The sequence below is a fragment of the Somniosus microcephalus genome, chromosome 12 (genome assembly GCF_052327205.1).
Source record: "Somniosus microcephalus isolate GS21.2 chromosome 12, FLI_Smic_1.0, whole genome shotgun sequence".
In the NCBI taxonomy this organism is placed as follows: domain Eukaryota; kingdom Metazoa; phylum Chordata; class Chondrichthyes; order Squaliformes; family Somniosidae; genus Somniosus; species Somniosus microcephalus.
Genome location: NC_140998.1, coordinates 16,970,248 through 16,995,144, shown reverse-complemented (window position 1 = coordinate 16,995,144; position 24,897 = coordinate 16,970,248). Strand labels below are relative to the sequence as shown.

At 44.8% G+C, this 24,897-nt stretch overlaps 1 protein-coding gene across 6 annotated transcripts in view; it reads right to left on the bottom strand.

Annotated features, from left to right (window-relative positions):
* ttc7b (tetratricopeptide repeat domain 7B) overlaps positions 1 to 24,897 on the bottom strand; it is a 499,428-nt gene that overhangs the window by 174,941 nt on the left and 299,590 nt on the right. For 5 of the 6 annotated variants that reach the window (XM_086002622.1, XM_086002620.1, XM_086002623.1 and 2 more), the window contains one exon: positions 14,412 to 14,614. In XM_086002622.1, the coding sequence (XP_085858748.1) occupies positions 14,412 to 14,614 (203 nt within the window). Of the gene's footprint in view, positions 1 to 14,411; positions 14,615 to 24,897 lie in introns of those variants that run through there. The other variant, XM_086002625.1, reaches the window with a different exon arrangement.

Sequence of the window (24,897 nt, the reverse complement as noted above, 5' to 3'; positions counted from 1 at the left end):
CGATACTTCCAAGTTTTGTGTCATCTGCAAATTTTGAAATTGTGCCCTGTACACCCAAGTCCAAGTCATTAATATATATCAAGAAAAGCAGCAGTCCTAGTACCAACCCCTGGGGAACACCACCTTCCTCCAGTCTGAAAAACAATTGTTAGTTAAACACGATTTGCCTTTAACAAATCCGTGCTGGCTTTCCTTAATTAATCCATAATTGTCCAAGTGACTGTTAATTTTGTCCTGGATTATTGTTTCTAAAAGCTTCTCCACTACCGAGGTTAAACTGACTGGCCTGTAGTTGCTGGGTTTATCCTTACACCCTTTTTTCAACAAGGGTGTAACATTTGCAATTCTTCAGTCCTCTGGCACCAGCCCAGAATCTTTGGAATTCTCTCCCCCAGAGGGCTGTGGAAGCTCAGTCATTGAGTATATTCAAGGCAGAGATCGCTAGATACTAAAGGAATCAAGGGATATGGGGATAGTGTGGAAAGGTGGAGTTGAGGTAGATCAGTCATGATCTTACTGAATGGCGGAGCAGGCTCGAAGGGCTGAATGGCCTACTCCTGTTCCTATTTCTTATGTTCTTAACCCAAGTTGGTATTCATGAGTCAGCAGCTATTTGACTGTGGAGGCCTTCAAAACCAAGCCTTGTCTGGTATTCAGATACACACATCTCCCAGCAATGGGATAGATTCAGAACAGATCTAGCAGCTCAAAACTGGGTATCCATGAGGCGCTGTGGGCCATCGGCAGCAGCAGAATTGTATTCCACCACAATCTGTTACCTCATGGCCCGACATATCCCTCACTCTACCATTACCATCAAGCCAGGGGACCAACTCTGGTTCAATAAGGACTGTAGAAGAGCATGCCAGGAGCGGCACCAGGCGTGCCTAAAAATGAAGTGCCAACCTGGGGAAGCTGCAACACAGGACTACATGCATGCGAAAAAGCGTAAGCAGCATGCTATAGACAGGGCTAAGCAATCCCACAATCAACGGATCAGATCAAAGCTCTGCAGTCCTGCCACAACCAGTCGTGAATGGTGGTGGACTATTAAACAACTAACGGGAGGAGGAGGCTCCATGAATATCCCCATCCTCAATGATGGTGGAGCCCAGCACGTGAGTGCAAAAGACAAGGCTGAAGCATTTGCAACCATTTTCAGCCAGAAGTGCCAAGTGGATGATCCATATCAGCCTACTACTGAGGTCCCCACCATCACAGAAGCCAGTCTTCAGCCAATTCGATTCACTCCACGTGATATCAAGAAACGGCTGAGCGCACTAGATACAGCAAAGGCTATGGGTCCTGACAACATCCCGGTTATCACGCTGAAGACTTGTGCTCCAGAACTAGCCACGCCTCTAGCCAAGCTGTTCCAGTACAGCTACAACACTGGCATCTATCCGACAATGTGGAAAACTGCCCAGGTATGTCCTGTCCACAAAAAGCAGCACAAATCCAACCCGGTCCATCAGTCTACTCCAAATCATCAGTAAAGTGATGGAAGGTGTCATCGAAAGTGCTATCAAGCGGCACTTACGCACCCAATAACCTGCTCACTGATGCCCAGTTTGGGTTCCGCCAAGACCACTCGGCTCCCGACTGCATTACAGCCTTGGTCCAAACATGGACAAAAGGTGCTGATTTCCAGAGGTGAGGCGCGAGTAACTGCCCTTGACATCAAGGCAGCATTTGACCGAGTATGGCATCAAGGAGCCCTAGTAAAATTGAAGTCAATGGGAATCGGGGGGGGGGGGGGAGGAAACGCTCCACTGGCCGGAGTCATACTTAGCACAAAGGAAGATGGTTGTGGTGGTTGAAGGTCAATCATCACAGCCCCAGAACATCACTGCAGGAGTTCCTCAGGGCAGTGTCCTAGGCCCAACCATCTTCAGCTGCTTCATCAATGACCTTCCCTCCAACATAAGGTCAGAAATGGGGATGTTTGCTGAAGACTGCACAGAGCTCAGCGCCATTAACAACTCCTCGGATAATGAAGCAGTCTATGCCCACATGCAACAAGCCCTGGACGACGTTCAGGCTAGGGCTGATAAGTGGCAGGTAACATTTGCGCCACAAAAGTGCCAGGCAATGACCATCTCCAACAAGCGAGAATCTAACCACCTCCCCTTGACATTCAATGGCATTACTATCGCCGAATCCCCCACCATCAACATCCTGGGGGTCACCATTGACAAGAAACTTAACTGGACCAGCCACATAAATACTGTGGCAACAAGAGCAGGTCAGAGGCTAGGTATTCTGCGGCGAGTGTCTCACCTTCTGACTCCCCAAAGCCTTTCCACCATCTACAAGGCACAAGTAAGTGTGATAGAATACTCTCCACTTGCCTGGATGAGTGCAGCTCCAACAACACTCAAGAAGCTCGACACCATCCAGGACAAAGCAGCCCGCTTGATTGACACCCCATTCACCACCTTAAACATTCACTCCCTCCACCACCGGCGTACTGTGGCTGCAGTATGTACCATCTACAAGGTGCACTGCAGCAACTTGCCAAGGCTTCTTCGGCAGCACCTCCCAAACCCGCAACCTCTTCCACCTACAAGGACAAGGGCAGCGGGTGCATGGGAACACCACCACCTCCAAGTTCCCCTCCAAGTCACACACTATCCTGACTTAGAAGTGTATCGCTGATCCTTCATCGTCGCTGGGTCAAAATCCTGGAACTTCCTACCTAACAGCATTGTGAGAGTACCTTGACCACACGGACTGCAGCGGTTCAAGGCAGCGGCTCACCACCACCTCCTCAAGGGCAACTAGGAATGGGCAATAAATGTTGGCCTTGCTAGCAACGCCCACATCTCATAAACAAATTTTTAAAAAGTAACTGGCCAGCTATGAGCTGAAACCCTGGCTAAAGGTTTGTATTATTAGTCCAGGGTTGTTTCACTAATTAAAGGGCCTGATCTGAAACATTCGGCATTGAGCACCCACCGACATCGCTACAGATATGGATCAGCAGCTTTAATCCTAATAGATGGACCAAGGAGGGCTTCTGTAACACACTGGGCTGGATGGTGGAATGCCTGCGAGACAATAACATTTTTGTTTAATCGTTCTCTTTGACAGCTGCATCATGCTGTGAGTGGGAGTGGAGGCAGTAAACAGGCTTAAAAGTGAAATGTGTGTAAAATTTGACTAAATTCTGGCAAAGTCACAAGTCACCAGAGCCAGATGGGCAGTTAAGCGGTTTTCATACTGGTGTTTAATTGGGTCGGGTTCCAGGAATCTGTGAGCTGTCCTCTGGCTAAATCCAGCAATCTTATCCTTACGTCAGAACAGTAGACCCACGAAAAACTGGGTCAATGATTGTTCCGGCTGGAGAAAGCAGCTGGATTTATCGGGTTAAATGTGGGAGGATGCTCACAGAGATCTGTGTCCCAGTCGGGGAATTGAAATAAAACTCAGTCATTAGTTCTGATGAGGGGGGTCTATCCTGCCTTTTCTCGTTAGAGATGCTGATAGATCTACCGTGTATTTCCAGCATTTTCTGCCTTTATTTCAGACTTCTGACATTGTCAATTACTAGAGATAAGAAAAAGTGACAATGTAAAGCAGGCTAACAGTGACTGAAGGACATACTGACAACATCTCCACAATAGTTGCTCAGTGACCAGGTTCCATTTTGGTTCTTCTGCATCATACACACTAGCGACCAAGAACATTCAATGTGGTAGCGCCGAGTCAGCTAACTGACTAAAATTGATAAATACTTCCAAGGATGGCCCGAATGATTCCCTTTTAAAATAGGAGAGGAGCTGCTACCTAACAGATAGCGATCAATTAATATTCTCGAGGAGGACATTGCAGATGAAACAACTGCGCAATTAGACTGTCCACGCCTTCAGGCCAACCGCGCCTTCAGGCTGCAAACTGACCGCGCTATGAGACTGACCGCGCCTTGAGGCCAACTGCACTGATTGCATCTGGCATTTTAAAGAATAAAAATAAAATTTACTCAAGGAAAAACTTGAGGTTCAGATCCATCAAGAATCGAGCAACATTTATTCTCGGTTGTTTTTTTGAAAAGGCTCCCGGCCAACTCCCAAATGTTCCCAGGATTAGCCCACTTTCTTCCCCTTTAAAAAATGAGCAGGCCTGACACCTAATAAAACTCAGACCATTCAATTAATACTCTCAAGCAGGACTGTATGGAAACTGGCAATAACATTTGCAGGGCTATGGGAAAAGAGCAGGGTGGGAGGGGGGCGTTGGACTAATTAGATGGACCGAATGGCCTCCTTCTGTGCTGCAAGATTCTATGAAATGTCAAAGGAAGACAGCCGTGTAAGCAATAAATGCACCTTTTGGGAGGGTGGGGTTGATGGTCTGCTACATTGTGGAGGCTCGTGTTTCTCTCCTTTGACAATGGACCAATAATAACTACATGTATTTTTTAATTTGATCTACGGATGTGGGTGATGCCAACAAGTCTGCGTTTATTGCCCATCCCTAGTTACCAGAGCGGCCGTAACTGCTGAGACCCAGTGGTAGCTTTAACAACGCACATCGAAGCAGTCTTCCAGCCCCAGCTCAAGACCGTGAAGGGATTCGCAAAATTTCATATGTTCCCCCCCCGAAGATTAATTGGAGTTATTAAAGAAACCTTGGAGTGACTGTGTTTTAAAAATCCAGGGCCTCTCAAAATGGCTGCGGTCAGACACATGGCAAAAGGGCCTGCGGCATCCATATGGATTTTCTGATAGCTTCACAGACTGCATGTTTAATTTGAACAATGCAGTGAGGCAAGCTCAGTTGTATTCACGCCCTGAGGCAGGTTATCAGTTGTTTGCCGACACAATCTAAGTTCGGGCGGAGATAGTCCCAGTTGCTTGAGGAACATTCAGAACAATTGAGGAACATTCAGAACAATTAAGGACATTCAGAAAACAATGGAAAGGCAGTTGTGGTACTGATCGGTGCCATCAACGTAAATGGGCCAAAATCAAGGTCCTCTTGTCTTACGTTTTCGAGCCCAAATCGGACAATGGAACGGACTAATGAGGCGCGATAATGACCCATTGCCGAGAGGATATAACTGGGGCGGCCCAGCACCTCTCTCTCTCTCTCTTCGCCTCGGCCCAGTGTCCTGTTTGTCTGCTAGCAACCAAGGAGGAAAACCATCTAGAAAGCATCGCAAGCACATTTTGACGGCAGCAGCGGGGCACAAAGGCCAGGCCTTTTCATCTGTTTCACCGGTGAGCATTATCTTTCTGGCCGTCACAAGACAACCTAGCTAGGTGTAAGGGTGGGAGTTAAAGGGGTATTACAAAATTGTGATTTTAGAATTTTTCCCTCGTTGTGTCCGTTTCTTCTCCCGTTAAGTGTAAAACTGTATTGCATCCATAGCGATTTCTTTCATCTTCTGTATAATACTGTTTTTCTTGTAGTGTTAGCTTTTCTAATTAATAAACATTGGTTTTCCTTGCACCAATCCACTGGTCTGTTCGTTTGTCCTTGTTACCACTCGATAAGTCCTGAGCTCAGAATCAGGAAGGGGAAAGCGATTCGCAACCGCACAGCGGGCAGGGCAGCTCAGGAAAACATAATTGGCTGACCTACAATAAGCCCCTGGAACAAAACCCCCTACAACCGCCGTAGCACTTGTGGACCTGTCAGCGGTGTATGACGCAGTATGGAAGCATGGAATACTTTTCAAACTCGCCATCATTTCATCCTGCAGAAAAACGATCCATCTTCTCAACTCCATGCTTTGCATCCAACGCTTCCGTGTACTCTCTGGCACCCAGAAGAGCAGATATAAGACATTGAATAACAGATTCCCACAGGGTTCTGTCCTGGCATGCATGTTATTCAACGTTTACACCAGTGACCTGCCTGAAACAGAGTCCCACAAGTTCGTATACGCTGGTGACATTGACTTGGCCACGCAAAACATGAATCTGTCCATAACTGAAGAGACCCTAACCAGTAATTTATAGAGGATGGAGGCCTACTTCCGCCGATGGCGACTTCGGCCAAACCCGCAAAAGACCATCACCTCGACATTCCACCTCAATACCCATTAAGCAAACCAAGCTTTGAAAGTCTCCTTTTGCGGCGCAGAGGTAAACCATGCCAAAAAAAACCTCCTATTTAGGAGTCACGCTTGATCGCACCCTCTCCAGAACCTTGGGAAGAAACTTAAGAGTAGGATCAACTTGATCCAGAAACTCACCGGATCCACATGGGGAACAGACGCTCAAACCCTCTGTACGGCAGCACTTGTCCTGGTGTACTCTACAGCGGAGTACTGCTCTCCGGCATGGCTATCAAGTCCGCATGTCAAATCCGTTGATGTCCAGCTGAATTCTACGATGAAAATTATCACCAGTACACTTTTATCAACACCAACACCTTGGCTGCCCGTGCTTGCAAACATTGCACCGCCACACCTATGCTGCGAATATGCAGTCTCCAGAGAATGCAATAGCTACACCAGCAAAGACATGCCAATCCAGGCCGACTTGAACAACCTACCATCAATCAAATCTGGTCATGGTAGATGCTGTCACCATCTCAATAGATGGAAGATTAAAGCACCCCCATCATACAACTGTGGAGCTCCTAATCAGACCCTGGAGCACATCATTGAGCACTGCCCTCAGAGGAAATTTGCAGGCAGCCGACAAGATATCCACGCTGCTGCACCGGAAGCTTTGGTCTGGATATCCAACTTAGATATTGACATTTGATTTGCTACTACCATACGAAAGAAGAAGTTACCATAGTTAAATTATTTTTTAAACGGAGTTGTTTGCTAGGCCATTTTAATGGGCATTATGAGTCAACAACATATTGCATTTACGGGGAAGCTAGATAAGTACACGAGGGAGAAAGGAATAGAATGATATGCTGATAGGTTTAGATGAAGTAAGGTAGAAGGAGGCTTGTGTGGAGCATAAACCAGTTGCGCCAAATGGCCTGTTTCTGTGCTGTAAATTTTATACAATATTGTGCGACTCAAATCACACGTAGGCCAGACCACGTCAATTAACTAGTTCGTTTTTTTTAATACAACAATCCAGTAGCTTCCATGGTCATTTTTCATTTACTGAATCCAATTTCACAATATGCTACAGCGGAACTTGGACCGACATTCTCGGGGCTGCTAGCCCAGTACCGTAACCTCTACACCACTGTACACATTCATGAGCATCAGACGCTCCTTCTGGGCGAATTGAAAGTTTACAAACATCATCCAGTAAGACATTACTGGAGGAGAATAATTTACAAAATGAAAAACTATTAAGGAAACCATTTGTAAAAAAAAAAATGATCCCCCCTTTAGACTTACTTCAGTTAAGGAAATCCTGATGCAAAATTCTCTTTCACCCAGCACTTAGACAGATAAATTATTTATGTTTTCTGCAGCTCAGCATGTCTTGGTTACTGATCTAATCCAGAGGTAACACGGTTTAGAGCATCACTGAGCTGGGGGCTGACTGCAGCCCGATAGAAACCACTGTTGGTAATTTAGGATTTGAGTGCATTTATTTCCGGTTTTGTCCCCTCTGCGTGCTGAAAGGCTGACTCACGCTGGGTATAATTTCACGGAGCCAGGTGGCCAGTCCTCGTGCATTGGTCAAGGTATTGAATGTTGGTAGGCTACTCGGCCGAGGGTCGTAACCCGCATAGCCTTAAAATTAGAGCTAGGCCGTTCAGGCGTGATGTCAGAAAGCAGAAAGCACTTAAGACCATAAGAAATAGGAGCAGGAGTAGGCCATTTGGCCCTTCGAGCCTGCTCCGCCATTCAATAAGATCATGGCTGATCTTCTACCTCATCTTCACTTTCCTGCACTATCCCCATATCCCTTGATTCTCTTAATATTCAAAAATCTATCGCTCTCTGTGTTGAATATACTCAACGACTGAGCCTCCACAGCCCTCTGGGGTAGAGAATTCCAAAGATTCACCACCCTCTGAAGAAATTTCTCCTCATCTCAGTCCTAAATGGCCGACACCTTATTCTGAGACTGTAAGCCATGGTTCTAGGCTCCCCAGCCAGGGGAACATCCTCAATGCATCTACCCTGTAAGAATGTTGTATGTTTCAATGAGATCACTTCTCATTCTTCTAAACTCCAGAGAGTATAGGCCCAGTCTACTCAATCTCTCCTCATAGGACAATCCACCCATCCCAGTAACCAGTCTGGTGAACCTTCATACAAAGGGGTAGTGGAAATCTGGAACTCTCTCCCCCAAAAAGACTGGTAGTAAATTGAAAATTTCAAAACTGAGATTGATAGATTCTTGTTAGGCAAGGGTATTAAGGGTTAGGGAATCAAGACAGGTAGATAGAGTTAAGATACCATGATCTAATTGAATGGTGGAACAGGCTTGAGGGGCTCAATGGCCTGCTCCTGTTCCTACGTCACAGCCAAGCTTGACCTGTCCTCACCTGAAGTCCCAGCACTTTCCAGCAGGAGTCACTGGGTAGCAATCAGGAATCACTGGGTAGCAATCAGGAATGGGGAGAGTCTAGATATCCCCAACCCCCACCCCTCCCTCCCAACCCCCCCCCCCCCCCAAAACCCTGGTCATGGTCCATATAGCATCACTACTGACATCCTGAATAAGGCCAGCTAACTCAGCACAGGCCAGGGACTGAACCTGGGACTTTCCTGTGGCTCAGCAGCACATTGTTCACTAGCTTGATTCCTGGCATGAGGGGGCTGTCCTACGAGGAGAGATTGAGTAGACTAGGCCTATATTCTCTGGAGTGGAGAAGAATGAGAGGTGATCTCATTGAAACATATAAAATTCTTAGAGGGCTTGACAGAGTAGATGCTGAGAGGCTGTTTCCCCGGGCTGGGGAGTCTAGAACTAGGGGTCATAGTCGCAGAATAAGGGGTCGGCCATTTAGGACTGAGATGAGGAGATATTTCTTCACTCAGAGGGTTGTGAATCTTTGGAATTTTCTACCCAAGAGGGCTGTGGATGCTCAATCGTCGAGTATATTCAAGACTGAGATAGATACATTTTTGGACACTATGGGAATAGTGCAGGAAAGTGAAGTTGAGGTAGATGATCAGCAATGATCTTATTGAATGGTGGAGCTTGAGGGGCCATATGGCCTACTCCTGCTCCTACTTCTTGTTTGTATTGGACCGTACATTTGCTCACCGAGTCAAAACCAGGGATCAGTGGATTATTTAGACAAATGTTATCCCATCAATACTATGCGGGTTAAATAGGGAATTATTTTTTCCTCCAGTAGGAAATCCAGAACAAGGCGACATGAGTTTAGAATCCAAACTAAGCCAGTTCAAAGTGCATCCAGGAAAATGAATTCTTCACACAAAGGGTTGTAAGAATGTGGACCATACAGCTCCAGCAGATCAGAGACGCAAAGGGAAAGATTTCTTAACCAAATGCTCTTGCGCTATTTCCATTTACCCAAAACAAGTCTCTAGAATTGAAGAATATTTGGTGTTTAACTCATGAATCTCACAATTGGTCCCTTTATAAAAATAATCTTGCAACAGTGCCCTATGACAATGAGGAGATTATCAAACGGTGACTCATTATCAGATTTCACACAGCCTTATTTATAATTAAATCAATGACTCCCGATTTATTTTTAAAATGCCAGTTGATTTCCTGAGGTGTAGTACACGGTGAATCAGGATCGTCTAGTTTTTTTGGGTGACGAGAGTTTTAAAATTATTAATATTGTATGTAAGCATCAGCGCAGACCCCAAGGATTTTTGTATCGGACATTTTGTATGATCGTTATTGCTGATTGACCAGCAGCCTGTTTGGAGAAGATGGGAGGGGCCCAGGTGTTCGTGATGGACAGGAGATTCCAGCCAGGCCTACAAACTGATTACGGGAGAATGTCTGAGCAGACAGCGTTCTCTGGGAAACAATGGGCTCGGGTAGCTGATTCATATGGTAACAGGCAGAAGATGGAGGGCCATTGTAAATTAATGGGAAACCACTTAACCCAGGATCGGGTGAGAAGTGCGGCCCATCATCTGCCATTAACACTAGCACCTAGGTGGGATAGCCCCGAAAGGCGGGAAACCAGACAAAGAAGGGTGATTAAAAAGACATCCCTGCAATACACAGACCTTAATGAACTTTTAGGGTATAAGAGAAGGCAGCTTTGGCCATTCTCGCTCGCTCTCGCCTTCGGGTGCCCTCATCTCTGAACCAAGAACCGAGCACTCCATCCAGGATGGAGAGAAGAAACCACCACGAGCGACAAGAGCCTTGCCTTGCTCTTCGACTGTAGGAGCGAACCTCGAAACTGGGACTTGGATACTGCATCGGCGATACGGAACCAGGAGACATGCTCTACACAGGGAAGCAGCGAGCAAGAAGAAGGGACAATCGGGGTGAGCATTGTCCAAACCCACGCATTCTTAAGACCACCGGTACTGTGCGAGGGGGTGTTGTGTGTCCCAACCAATCCAGAGGGGTTTAGTGGGGAGGTTCTGTGTGTATTATATAGTGTATGTTCCGGGGTTTGTGGTACGAGTCCATGTTATACTCTATATAGCAAGAGTGTGATTTTAGGCGTCTTAATACGAGACGGGCCTGTTCAACGGGCCAAGTTGTATTGTTGCACTGTTTGTTTTACGCCACCAGGCATTTTATGTGCTGGAGGCGGGTGTGTGTGTTAACCTCATTAAACACCGTACGGTTGAGTCTGAAAAGCTTGTCCGTGTTCCAATCCTGTTCACCGTAATTCTTGTCGTCTAGAACGAAGTAGAAGAGGTGATTCGAACCACCAAGGCAAACCACCTACAATATTCATTCTTGGGATATGGGCGTCGCTGGGAAGGCCAGCATCTATTGCCTGTCCAGAGTTGCCCTGAGAAGGTGGTGGTGGGCCTTCCCCTTGAACCCTAGCGTTTGATACAACGGAGTGGCTTGCTAGGCCACTTCAAAAGGCAGTTAAGTGTCAACCATGTTGATGTGGGACAGGAGTCACAGACCGGGTAAGGACGGCAGATTTCCTTCCCTAAAAAGGACATTAGTGAACCAGTTGAGTTTTTACAGCAATCCGACAAGCTCCATGGTCAGTTTTGCTGCTGCCAGCTTTTTATTTCCAGAGTTTAAAACGGAATTCAAATTCTCGGGGCGGGGATAATTGGATCAGGCAGGCAGTTGTAATTCAGTCTCTATTCTAAAGTCATAGAAATATAACATGAGGACAGAATCTATTAAAAATGCTTGTGTGCACAGAGATTTTAATTGCTGGTTTGATTTGTTGTTTGAAGGCAACCCTCCAGATGCTTACTTTCATGTTTTTTTCTCCCTTTTTTCTGTTTGTAAGTAAGAGTTCATTTACAGCCCTACTGGTTCGATTCAGTCACGTTATCGTCCACCTGCGAATGTGAACGCTGACACTCCCATCAGCAGCAGCGTGTTCTAGTGCTACGACCCAAGGCTGCCGCTGTTTGTCCCCCCTCCTGTGCTCTGCCTCCTCAGGCCCTGCACTATCATGAGATCTGAATGCACTCGGCCAGCAATATTGATCTCAGTTTATTAAACACAGCTACTCTTGCCCGTCTCGTGCTGCGACGCAGTCTGCACTCCCTGTTTTTCCCCCACCCCGCATGTGCTCAGAGGCTGATGTTGTGCGGTTGTTTAGCATTGCTGGGCTGCTGCTGGTCTGCACACAGCCGCTTTGTTTGTCTCTCTGTGCCTGTCCAGCTCTCAAGTCTATTTATTTTGCATGAGTCATATCTTTGTTACATTCAGATCTCGATCAGCAGAAAACATTAGTGCAGTTAAAAGTTTATCGATTGAAATGTTAATCCAGCCAAGTAGGAGAATATAACCGAGTAACATAGCCAACTGGAGCATTAGATACACACGATATATCACATCTATAAGGTAACTATTTATTTTAACGCATCAGCCATATGAATCTAAGAAGCAATAGAAATTTTATCAATCGTTTTTAAATATATTTTTCTTCATATAGTTAACGTAAGATATTCCCTGTTTTTATTGCATAAATTCTGGTAGAATTTAAAATGTCACTTTTTGTTTTTTTTTAAGGCAACCTCACAAATGCTTTTAATGTTGAAACTTAAAAGTAATAGCAAATAAAAACAAAGTTTTTGACGTAGAACAACAATGGGAAACATTTAAAACAGTGTTCAACAGAGTCTAGGATAAATATATTCCGCTAAAAAACAAGAACAAGCTAAACACTAATGAGACACCATGGGTGAATAAAGCCATAAGGGAAAAATTGAGGGTAAGGAAAGAGGCATACATGGACAGCAGGGGAGAGCATGATAAGGAAGAATACGAAGCGATTAGGAGAGAAGTCAAAAAAACTATTAGGAAAGCAAAGAGGAACTATGAAAATAATTATCAAGGAACATAAAACAAAATAGTAAAATATTATACAGACACAGCAATAAAAAAAGGAAGGTCAGGATGGGATTGGGGCCACTAAGGGATGGACAGGATAATACCACAGGCAGTGAGGGAGAGATGGCAGAAATATTCAATAATTACTATGCTTTAGTATTTACCAGGGAGATAGAACAGGTGGACATGACATTGGATCATGAGATTAGTAATGAAATAACTGCATTTAAAATAAAAAGAGAACTACCAAACTCCAAGAGGAAAAAACCCTGGTCCGGACGGATTACATCTGCGCATTTTAAAAGAATCTAGGGAAGAGGTGCCAGAGGACTAGCGGATAGCTAACATAATACCTATATTTAAGAAGGGAGATAGAACATGTCCAGAGAACTATAGACCAATTAGCTTATCATCGGTGGTAGGAAAAATAATGGAATCCCTACTAAAGGAGAAAAAAGAACATTTCGAAGCCAAAAATATAATAATGAATAGTCAGCATGGATTTTAAAAGGGAAACTCTTGCTTGACCAACCTCACTGAATTTTTTGAAGAGTTAACAGACAGAATAGATAAGGGTAATGCAGTAGATGTAATTTATCTAGATTTTCAAAAGGCCTTCGATAAGGTACCCCATAATAGACTGATGAACAAGGTCAGAGCATGCGGAGCCAGGGGTCAAGTAGCAGAATGGATAGTTAGCTGGCTTCAGGACAGATAGCAGGGAGTAGGGGTAAAAGGTAGCTATTCACAGTGGCAGAAGGTGGGTAGTGGTGTTCCACAAGGACCAGTGCTGGGACCACTGTTGTTCACAATATAGATTAACAATTTAGACGTTGGAATCAAAAACACAATTTCTAAATTTGCGGATGACACCAAATTGGGCGGGGGGGGGGTGATAGATAGTTAATACTGAGGAGGATTGCAACAAATTACAGGAAGATATTAATAAACTTGCAGAATGGACATATAATTGGAAATAAAATTCAACACAGATAAATATGAGGTATTACATTTTGGTAGGAAGAATAGGGAGGTCACTTGTTACTTGGAGGGTGCGAGTCTGGGTGGAGTAGAGGAGCAAAGGGATCTCGGAGTACAAATACACAAATCACTAAAAGTAGCGGCACAGGTTAACAAGGCCATAAAAAAAAAAAAACAGGCACACGGGTTTATTTCTAGAGGGATACAATTGAAAAGTAGTGAAGTTATGCTGAACTTGTATCGAACTTTGGTTAGACCACACTTGGGAGTACTGCGCACAATTCTGGTTGCCATATTATAAAAAGGATATCGAGGCACTGGAGAGGGTGCAGAGAAGATTTACAAGGATGATACCAGAAATGAGAGGGTATACCTATCAGGAAAGGATGAACAGGCTGGGTATCTTTTCACTTGAAAAAAGGCTGAGGGGTGACCTAATAAAGGTCTTTAAAATTATGAAAGGTTTTGATAAGAGTAGATACAGAAAGAGTGTTTCCACTTGTGGGGAAGAGCATAACTAGAGGCCATTAATATAAGATAGTCACCAAGAAATCAAATAGGGAATTCAGAAGAAGCTTCTTTACCCAGAGGGAGCTGAGAATGTGGAACTCGCTACCTCAGGAAGTAGTTGAGGCAAATAGTATAGGTGCATTTAAGGGGAGGCTAGATAACCGTATGAGGGAGAAGGGAATGGAGGGTTATGCTGATAGAGTTAGATGAGGAAAGACGGGAGGAGGCTCGAGTGGAGCATAAATGCCGACATGCACTGGTTGGGCCAAATGGCCTGTTTCTGTGTCATATATCCCATGTAATAATGGTAATTGCCTATGTACACTGTCACGCTGTAATCACACCTTTCCACCATTGGTGGCGCTGCAGTCATATAATCTTTCCATTATAAAAACACATACAGGTACAAGAAAGCTGGATGGAAATAACATTAGTGGCACTTAAACCATCGATACAAAAAGCTTTTTCACTACATGGTTATGCAAATACACTTAACTAGAACTTGGGGTTTAATTTACAGGCTGTAACATCAGTATAGAAACAAAATAATTCACTTACTAGTCTTTGCATTGTCTTGACGTGAGTGGGACTGATGGACAGAGCCTCTTCGTACCAGCGCTTGGCTTCATCGCTATTCCCTCGGAGCTCTGCCACTTGACCACGCATGAACAACACATTGTGCGACGTGGGGAAGAGGTTAGCTGCCTCCTGGATGCACGCTGTGGCCTCGGTCGGCTTCCCTAATCCAATGTATACTTCAGCTGAAAGATAAATTAAACTGGAGCTTATTAACACTGCATATTCCCAACTTTCTCCACTCCACCACCGATGGACCTGACTTAAGGAGGCGTGCCGTTCCACAGGAGCTGGCCTACACATCAGCAAGTCTAGCCAGTATGCTTTGGCGTGTTATTGTACCTCGGGGGGGCATTACAGCTGATCTTGATATTTACCGTACCGATTCTCGTACTGGATAGCGACTAAGAGTGGGAACCTTGGCCTACCCAACCCAGCAGCACTGAAGCAATTTGGAGCAACTCTATTGCTGCCCCAGTTGAAATGAGCTAACCCCGCACTTGTTAGAGATTCACATGGTTCGACACCACACTGGAAGGTGCATTTAGCCATAAAAAAGAAAACATGAGCAAGCTACTGGTTTTCTCAGAGAAAAGATGATAAAGCCCAGGGAGAGGGGTCGTTTGGCCTCTCTCGTATTTCAACTCTCTCAGCATAGCATCCAGCAGCATCCTGAACTTCCCCTTACTACATTGATTCCACCACCTTACCTGGTAGATCATTCCAAATGTTCATCCCTCTGAGTAAAGACGGTTTCTTTCTAAGACTGGTTTTCAAGTTACATTTATATTCGAGTGGCCTAAATGATAAACTAATGCTCTGGGTCACCAACTGGCCTTCATGCAGCAGATTATTAAGGTAGGGTCAAGCATAAGAACATAAGAAATAGGAGCAGGAGTAGGCTATTTGGCCCTTTGAGCCTGCTCCACATTCAATGGCTGATCTTCCACCTCAACTCCACCTTCCCACATTATCCCCATATCCCTCGAGTCTCTTAGTATCCAAAAATCTATCACTCTCCGTCTTGAATATACTCAACGACTGAGCATTCACAGCCCTCTGGGGTAGAGAATTCCAAAGATTCACCACCCTCAGTGAAGAAATTTCTCCTCATCTCAGTCCTAAATGGCCGACCCCTTATTCTGAGACTGTGACCCCTGGTTCTGGACTCCCTAGCCAGGGGAATATCCTCCTAGTATCTAAACGCAGAATAATACTTTATACACCTCAATGGGGTTACCTCTTAACCTTCCCTATTAAACCTTGCTCATCTTTCCTCATAGCTCATCCCCTTTACACTTGGGACCACTCTTCTCTGCACTCTTTCCAGTGCATCTGTGCTCCTTTTAAAGTATAGTGACCACCACCACGTATAGTTTGACTAGTGCATTGGAAAGCCTTGGCACAATCTCAGGAGACTAATACCCCACTGCTCTGGCTACGCATCCTAACATTCCATCTGATTTTTTTCTTAAATTGCCAATGTCCTTTGGCATTCAAAATATTTATCAACCTCACCGTCCCCTCAAGTAAATAACCCAAAGAGTGGAAAGGGTTAAAATTTGTGGCCAGCCAGCTGGCCTTCACTCAACAAATTACTGAAGGAGGGTCAACATTTTCTATCAACAAATTAAACAGTGTTATGTGCGATAGGTAATGTAATCCAGAGGTTCTGCTAACATTACAACCTGAGCATTGTGTTTGTCTTAAAGGGAGAGTGTCATTATTTCAGCAGCTTTGTTCTGAAGGAGCTTATTTTCATTTCTCATCATTCTGATGTTACATGCAATTTTTTTTTGCAATGTGAATGATTGCACCGTAATGCACATAGAACAAGTTAACATCTATAAAGAACCTTTTATGTTACAAAAATGTTGTAAAGCTCTTCTATAGTTAAAGAAAAAAGGAACTTGCATTTTTATAGTGCCTTTCACAACCTCAGGATGTCCCAAAACTATCAAATGAATTACTTTTAAAGTGTAGTCACTGTTGTAACGCAAGAAACGCAGCAGCCAATTTGTACACAGCAATGTCCCACAAACAGCAATAAACAGAGCAGCAGACCCCGAGCAGGAAATGGACAGGTCAGGGGAGATGACCAAAGCTCTGTCAAAGGGTTAAGATTTAAGGAATGAAGCGAGACAGCAAGGCAGAGGTTTAGGGAGAGAGCTTCAGAGTGCAGAGGTACGATAGCTGAAGCTCGGCCATTGACAAGAGGAGGGCCCAGGAAATGTACAGTAGACCAGAAAGAAAGAGCAAAGAGTGTTAGTTAGGGTGCAGAGCTAGGCGAGAGTACAGAGACAGGGTGTAGCAAAACTGTGGAGGGAGGTGAAAACAAGGGCAGGAACTTTGAACACTGCAGGGACAGGGTGTTACAGTGGAGGGTTTCATAAATAAAGCTAGGGAATTAGGTGTTGCAATGAGTTATCCCACATGTCTTGGGACCTGGCGTTGTTTCCAGCCCAGATTGATGGGACAAAAGCCTACTCTTGATGATCCTGTATGGTTCCTTTATGAAATGAGCTTGGACAGTCCGAACACAGTTCCTACTAGGCATGGACAAACTGGTTCATCTCACTCAGTGAAGCTAAATGGATTGCATTTTGGGAAATGGAAATGTTACAATGGTAGAGTGGGTGAGGCTCCTCTGAGGTTAGAGGTACACAGTGGAGAGAGCTTTATTCTGCAGCTACCCTCTGTTATACCTCAATCTTTAACACTGCCCCTCGTGTCCCAAATGACAAAAAGTTTCATTTCTCTGTGCCACAATCCTTCACTTTTGAATACCACAAAATAAAAGGTCAAGAACATTGCCAGTAAATTTACAGAAATAATGCTGCTCGATAAATGCACCATCCAGTGTGGTACGAATGCATAAACACCAAGAAGGTCCCAGGTTTGGTTTTCCGTGCTGTACTGAGTTAGTTGATCGCAGCTAGGTGGTCGTAGGGTTATGATAATTGGCTGCAGTGCGCCTAGGATAAGGAGTGGTAGAATTAGACTAGGAAAGAATGGGGTTCCTGCTCCTGCTCCGTACGCAGAGACTCCAACTGGAAACTGCACTCGCGTGTGGATTTTAGCTGTCATGCCCATGACAAGAATTGTCTAGTCACATGTGACAATGATCACTTGGGCGAAGTAGAAGAGGGCTGCCCCCAGATGTGGTATCATAGCCCACCCTGTAAAAGGATGGGCCCCAGCTGTGAAATCATAGCCTACCCTTTAAAACTGCAGCCGCCAGCTGTGGAATTATAGCCCACCCTACAAAAGGTCAGCCCCTTGTGTGGTGTCAGCTGTGGTTCAGTTGGTAGCACTCTTGCCTCTGAGTCAGAAGGTTGTGGTTTCAAGTCCCACTCCAGAGACTTTTGAGCACAAAAATCTAGGCTGGCACTCCAGTGCAGTACTGAACTGTCAGAGGTGCCGTCTTTCGGATGAGACGTTAAACCGAGGCCCTGTCTGCTCTCTCAAGTGGACGTAAAAGATCCCATGGCACTATTTCGAAGAAGAGCAGGGGAACTATCCCTGTGTCCTGGTCTCAATCAACATCACTAAAAACAGATTATCTGGTCATTACCACGTTGCTTTTTGTGGGTGCTTGCTGTGCGCAAATTGGCTGCCGCATTTCCTACCTTACAAAGAAGACTACACTTCAAAAAAAAGTGCTTCATTGGCTATAAAGTGCTTTGGGACGTCTTGCGGTCGTGAAAGATGCTATATAAATGCAAGTCTTTCTTTCTTTCTTTATCATAGCCCACCCTGAAAAAGATCAGCCCCTGGCTGTGGTATCATAGGCAACCCTGCAAAAATGCAGCCTCCAGCTGTGGAATCATATCCCACCCCGAAAGGGTCAGCACTACCAGTTAAGAACAATAAATGGAAATGTTTTCCATTTGCAGTATTTTGTATTTAATGTCAATGAATTGAAAATGCTGGTGCAGGTTGACGTTCTGCGAGTTGATATTCTAGTCACTAGGAACATCTTCCAGCCAGGCTCATGATTAAATATTTTCCACTCAACAGTACTCTTCTTTTATTGCGCCATTTAAATCAGCTTCATCTTGATTCACAAGTCCTTGCTGGGAAAAAAATGTGATTTACTGAAGACAATTCCAGGCACAAGAAAAACCACTGTCTCTGAAAGATGCAACTGCACTGCTTTAGAAAGGCTCTTTTTAAGGTTGAATTTTTTGTTCGGTTTTGGCCGAGATTCCAGAGGAACAGGTGTTATACCTTTGGGCTCTATTCAAGCAGTGGTAGCATTCTCGCCTCTGAGCCAGAAGGTCGTGGGTTCAAGTCCTACTCCAGAGACTTGAGCACAATAATCTACGCTGACTTTCCCGTGCAGTACTGAGGGAGTGCTGCACTGTTGGAGGTGCCGTCTTTCGGATGAGACGTTAAACTGAGGCCCCGTTTGCTCTCTGAGGTGGACGTAAAAGATCCAATGGCACTATTTCAAAGAAGAGTGGAGGTGTTCTCCCCGGTGTCCTGTTCAATATTTATCTCTTAACCAACATCACTAAAACAGATGATCTGGTCATGCATCTCACTGCTGTTTGGGGGATCTTGGTGTGTGCAAATTGGCTGCTGCGCTTACACTACATTACAACAGGGACTACTCTTTAAAAAAAAAACTTCATTGGCTGTAGAGTGCTTTGGGACGTTCTGAGGTTACACTGCATAAATACAAGTCTTTCTTTCTTTACCAGGAAATAAAGAAATAGGCTAATGTGCTCCCAGGGTTGGCATGAAAATTTGTCACTTGATATTAGCGAACAATATCCCCTGTAAGCTGCGTGGCTGCACAGCGCTCCAGGGATTCCGCGCAGCCGGCTTCTGAATGCAAAAACCCGCACATGCGCGTTATTTTGAATAGCTCGCGCAGCCCGTTTTAGGGGCCGTGCGGCGCCAAAAAAAATTACAGGGAACACTGAGAGTGATTTCACCAACTTTCAAACTGTGATTGGAACTGATGCGGGAAGCAGTGGGATCGGAGAATAGCACTAACAGTGTTAAGCCTTGAACAGGTCTATATTGGTAAGAGCTTCCCTGATGTCATGGTGTGGTACTGTGCCAGTTAGGTGAGGAAGGCCCCACATTGTGGTACCGAGAGAGCAGATCTACTGTTGGGGCAGTGGTAGAGATACAACTCGCCTCAGTGCCCGTGTTAGGGAGGGGAATAAAAATCAGCTACGCATAGTAACTTGAGATGTGAGCTGTTCATTCTTTCAACTCAGCAAATTGAGCAGCCATCCTCAATGTCATTAAGGAATCAGTAAAGAGACGCCAGCAAACATACATATTACTAAAATATCAGTGTGTGAAGTGTTTCTCTAAGGAAATGTACATCCGAATACATTGTCATGAAATGCGTTGGCGCATGGGACTAGACCGGTGGACCATAATGGGGTTTTCTGGCCCTGTAGATTCATGTGTAAGAGTTTGTGATTACATGCCGCCAATCTTGGCTTTTAACTGATTGTAGAAGGAAGAGAAGGCCGAGAGAGGTAAGAGTGAAGGGATATTTTCTAGTCCTAGCCTCTTTGGGGCTACCCTGGATCAGGCGTATTTCTCAGATGTTCACTTTCAACTAAAATTTGAGGTAGCTGAATCCTAAAGACGCTTAATTGGGTCTAAAGGTCCGGACTATCTCTCCCTAAAGGAAAGGAACAGCCTGAGAATGTTACCATCCTCCAGATAGCGGTCTAGTCCCAGTGTTTCGGAAATACCACATCCCACAATACCCATCATACCTCTCTAGCAAATGTTTTACCAGGCATTTGAATTTGATGATACAATCAACCTTGGCAGTTCTTTCCTTACAACCATCATCTGTGTAACAGTTAAACCTAAACTGCCTTTTCACCCTCCGTCTTGAGGCTGTGCCCTCATGATCTATTTTGCCTTCTCTCCAATCTGGTTTCTGTCCTGGGCCAATCGCAAAATCACCAAGGCCAAAGTTACAGATGACATCTTGGATACCCCTCATCAACCTCTCTGTGCCCTGGACCATTCCATCCTCTCCCACTGCCTCTCCTCCACAGTCCACCACTGTGGCACTGCTCTCTCATGATTCCTACCTGTTTTAATGCAGCCATTATATCTCCTACAGTGACCTCCTCCTGCGTCTGAATTGCGCCCCAGGTTCTATCCATGTTCTCCTTTAGGGAGGAAATTCCAGAACTTAGGGCCTAGGCAGCTGGAGGCATGGCCACCAATGGTGGAGTGATGAAAATCGGGGATGCGCACGAGGCCAGAATTGGAGACGCGCAGAGATCTCAGAGGGTTGTAAGAGGTTACAGAGATAGGGAGGGGCAAGGCCATGGAGGGATTTGAAAATACACAGTGGCTTATTTCTCAGTAAAATAATTGACTTCCAGATTTATTCTGCATTTCAAGTACAGAATTATGACTCATTGAAATAAGTATCCACAATGGAACTGAAGAAAGTATTTTTGGTGAATGTTTAAATATTATTTGTTGATGAATATGTCACCTTATACAGTCGCACATACAGGAAACTGAAACCTCTGTGAGCTGGGAGCTGCCAGCGTTTCACAGAAATCATCTGCATGAACATTGATATGAAGGTGTTCACTTCCTCCGTATGTTCAAGCTGATTATTTAACTTTTTTAGTGCTGGATTTCTTTTGGCTGCACAACAACTATTCCATTTCAACATCATTTTTTAATCCTCTCTCTCGAAGCTTTCCCCTTGCACCTTCCTAGCTGGAGATGTGCTGTCCACTGCTAAAACTATTCTAAGAGGGTCAACTAATAGCCCAGGGTGACTGCCCCTACAATTGGAAGTGGCTTTCACTCTACAATAGACACGGAGATTGGAAACACACTGTGCAGCAGGCTATTCTAACATTTTATGGAGTTCAAGCTCACTAGAACAGTGTTCCATTCTGCCCCCCTGTTGCCTAATAAAAATCGATCGATCAGTCTGTCTTGATATTTTCAATTGTCCCCCAGCATCCACAGCCTTTTGGGGGGGGGGGGGGAAAGAGAGTTCCAGATTTCCACTACCCTTTGTGTGACAAGGTGCTTCTCGATTTCACTCCTCAATGACCTAGCTTTAATTTTAAGATTGCACCCCCTGGGTCTGAATTCCTCCACAAGAGCTTCGCCATAACTTCTCTGCATCTACCATATCGGATTTATCATTTAAAATCTCAATTTCAGTAAAACGCGGGGCCAAAAATACCCAGCTAACTGTTAGATTCTGCCCTTCCAAACAAGAATGTTTGCGTTGTACAACTCTAGGATAAAGTACTGGTGGTTACAGGTTGCGACAGAATTATGATCAATTTGAAGTGATGAATTAAGGGTATCACAGGAAATTTACTCCACAGCATTAAAGAACATATACTGGTACCAATACGCTTTTAAATAAGACCACTAGAATCCTAAAGCAGCCAAAGAATTACTTTTAAAACATAGAAACATAGAGATAGGAACAGGAGTAGGTCATTCGGCCCTTCGAGCCTGCTCCGCCATTCAATGAGATCATGGCTGATCTTCGTCTGAGATCATAGCTGATCTTACCAGTTCAGTACCCCGTCCCCGCCCTTTCTCCGTAACCCTTAATCCCCTTAGCCTTCAGAAATATATCCAATTCTCTCTTGAAAATATTTATTGAATTAGCCTTCACAGCCCTCTGTGGCAGGGAATTCCACAGGCTCACCACTCTTTGAGTGAAGAAATTCTTCCTCATCTCTGTTTTAAATGATTTGCCCGCTATTTTTAGACTGTGGCCCCTGGTTCTGTGCTCCCCTGCCATTGGAAACATTCTCTCTGAATTCAGCCTGTCCAGGCCTGCCATAATTTTATATGTTTCGATGAGATCCCCTCTCAATCTTCTAAACTCCAGTGAGTACAAGCCCAAACTATTCAATCTCTCCTCGTAGGTCATTCCCGCCATTCCAGGTATCAGCCTGGTGAATCGCCGCTGCACTCTTTCCATGGCAAGAACATCCTTCCGCAGATGGGGCGACCAAAACTGTACACAATACTCCAGATGCGGTCTCACCAGCACCTTGTACAGCTGTAGTAAGGTATCCCTATTCCTATACTCGAACCCCCTTGATATGAAGGCCAACATACCATTTGCCTTCTTAATCGCCTGTTGCACCTGCATGCTCTCCTTCAGTGACTGGTGCACAAGAACACCCAGGTCCCTCTGCACTTCCCCATCTCCCAATCTATTGCCATTTAGATAATAATCCACCCTCCTGTTTGTACCCCCAAAGTGGATAACCTCGCATTTATCCACATTATAGTGCATCTGCCACGTATCCGCCCATTCCCCCAACCTGTCCAAATCGCACTGTAGCCTCCTGACATCCTCATCAGAGCCCACCCCTCCTCCTAGTTTAGTGTCGTCAGCGAATTTGGAAATATTGCATCCAATTCCCTGATCCAGATCATTTATATATATTGTGAACAGCTGGGGTCCCAGGACAGATCCTTGCGGCACCCCGCTGGTCACTGCCTGCCACTCCGAAAACGAGCCGTTTATTCCAACTCTCTGTTTTCTATCCGCCAGCCAGTTCTCTATCCACGTTAATACTTTGCCCCCAATCCCATGAGCCTTAATTTTGCATGATAATCTTTTGTGTGGAACCTTATCGAACGCTTTCTGGAAGTCAAGGTACACCACATCCACTGGCTCTCCCCCATCTATTTTACCAGTTACTTCCTCAAAAAATTCCAGCAGATTAGTCAAACACGATTTACCCTTTGTAAATCCATGTTGACTCTGTCCGATCCTTTCCCCATTTGTCAAGTGCTCCGCTATTTTATCCTTAATAATGGACTCTAGCATTTTGCCCACAACCGATGTAAGGCTTACTGGTCTATAATTCCCTGCTTTCTCTCTACCCCCCTTTTTAAATATTGGGGTAACATTAGCTACCCTCCAATCCACGGGTACTGTTCCCGAGTCAATGGAGTTCCGGAAGATGATCCTTAGAGCATCTGCTATCTCCAGGGCCACCTCCTTAAGTACCCTAGGATGTAGTTTATCAGGCCCTGGGGATTTGTCGGCCTTCAGTCCCCTCAACTTACCCAACACCATATCCCTAGAGATACTAATTTCTGTCAGCTCCTCCCTCTCATTAGTCCCTATGTTTGCCGATATTCCTGGGAGGTTATTTGTGTCCTCCTTTGTGAATACAGAACCAAAGTATGAGTTTAATTGGTCTGCCATTTCCTTATTCTCCATTATATATTCTCCCGAATCGGACTGCAAGGGACCGACTTGGGATTTTACCAGTCTTTTCCTCCTGATATACCGATAAAAGCTTTTGCAGTCTGTCTTTATGTTTGCTGCAAGTTTACTTTCGTATTCTATTTTCCCCTTCCTGATTAATCCCTTTGTCCTCTTTTGCTGTATCCTGTACTGCCCCCAATCTTCCGGTCTGGTGCTTTTTTTTGCCAGTTGATATGCCCTTTTTTTTGATTTTATGCTGTCCCTAATTTCCCTCGTTATCCACGGTTGAGTCACCTTTTTAGGTTTATTTTTATGCCAAACCGGTATAAACATGTTCTGGAATTCTTCCATTCTATCTTTGAATGCTTGCCATTGTCTATCCACTGTCAATCCCCCCAGAAACACCACCCAATCAATCTTACCCAATTCCCGTCTCATACCCTCGTAATTCCCTTTATTTAAGTTCTGGACCTTAGTCTCTGATTCAATTTCCTCACTCTCCATCTCGACTGAGAGCTCGATCATATTATGATCGCTCTGACCCAAGGGGCCTCGTACAAGAAGATTGCTGATAAGTCCCTTCTCATTGCACAATACCCAGTCTAAAATGGCCTGATCTCGAGTCGGCTCCTCGACATATTGGTCCAGATAACCGTCCCGAAAACATTCCAGGAATTCCTCCTCCTCAGAATTTTTACTAATTTGGGTAGTCCAATCAATATGTAAATTAAAGTCACCCATGATGACAGCTGTGCTCTTATCGCACGCTTCTCTAATTTCCCTTTTTATGCCTTCCCTCACCTCCATATTACTATTTGGAGGCCTATATATCACACCCACTAACGTTTTCCTCCCCTTGCTATTTCTCATTTCTACCCATACAGATTCCGTTTCATCCGAGTTAATATCCTTCCTTTCCATTGCATTAATCCCCTCCTTTACCAGCAATGCTACCCCACCTCCCCTACCTTTTTGCCGATCCTTCCTAAATATTGTATATCCCTGGATGTTAAGTTCCCAGCCTTGCCCACCCTGCAGCCACGTTTCTGTAATCCCAATCAAATCATACTTGTTTACCTCTATTTCCACAACTAATTCATCCACCTTGTTCCTAATGCTTCTAGCATTAAGATACAAAGCCTTCAGGCTTGCTTTTTTCACACTCTCATTGTGAATTAGTTTGGCCCTTTGTGTTTCTCTCCTTTGCTTATTGCTTCTCACCTTTCTACCATCTATTTCTGACTTCATATGACT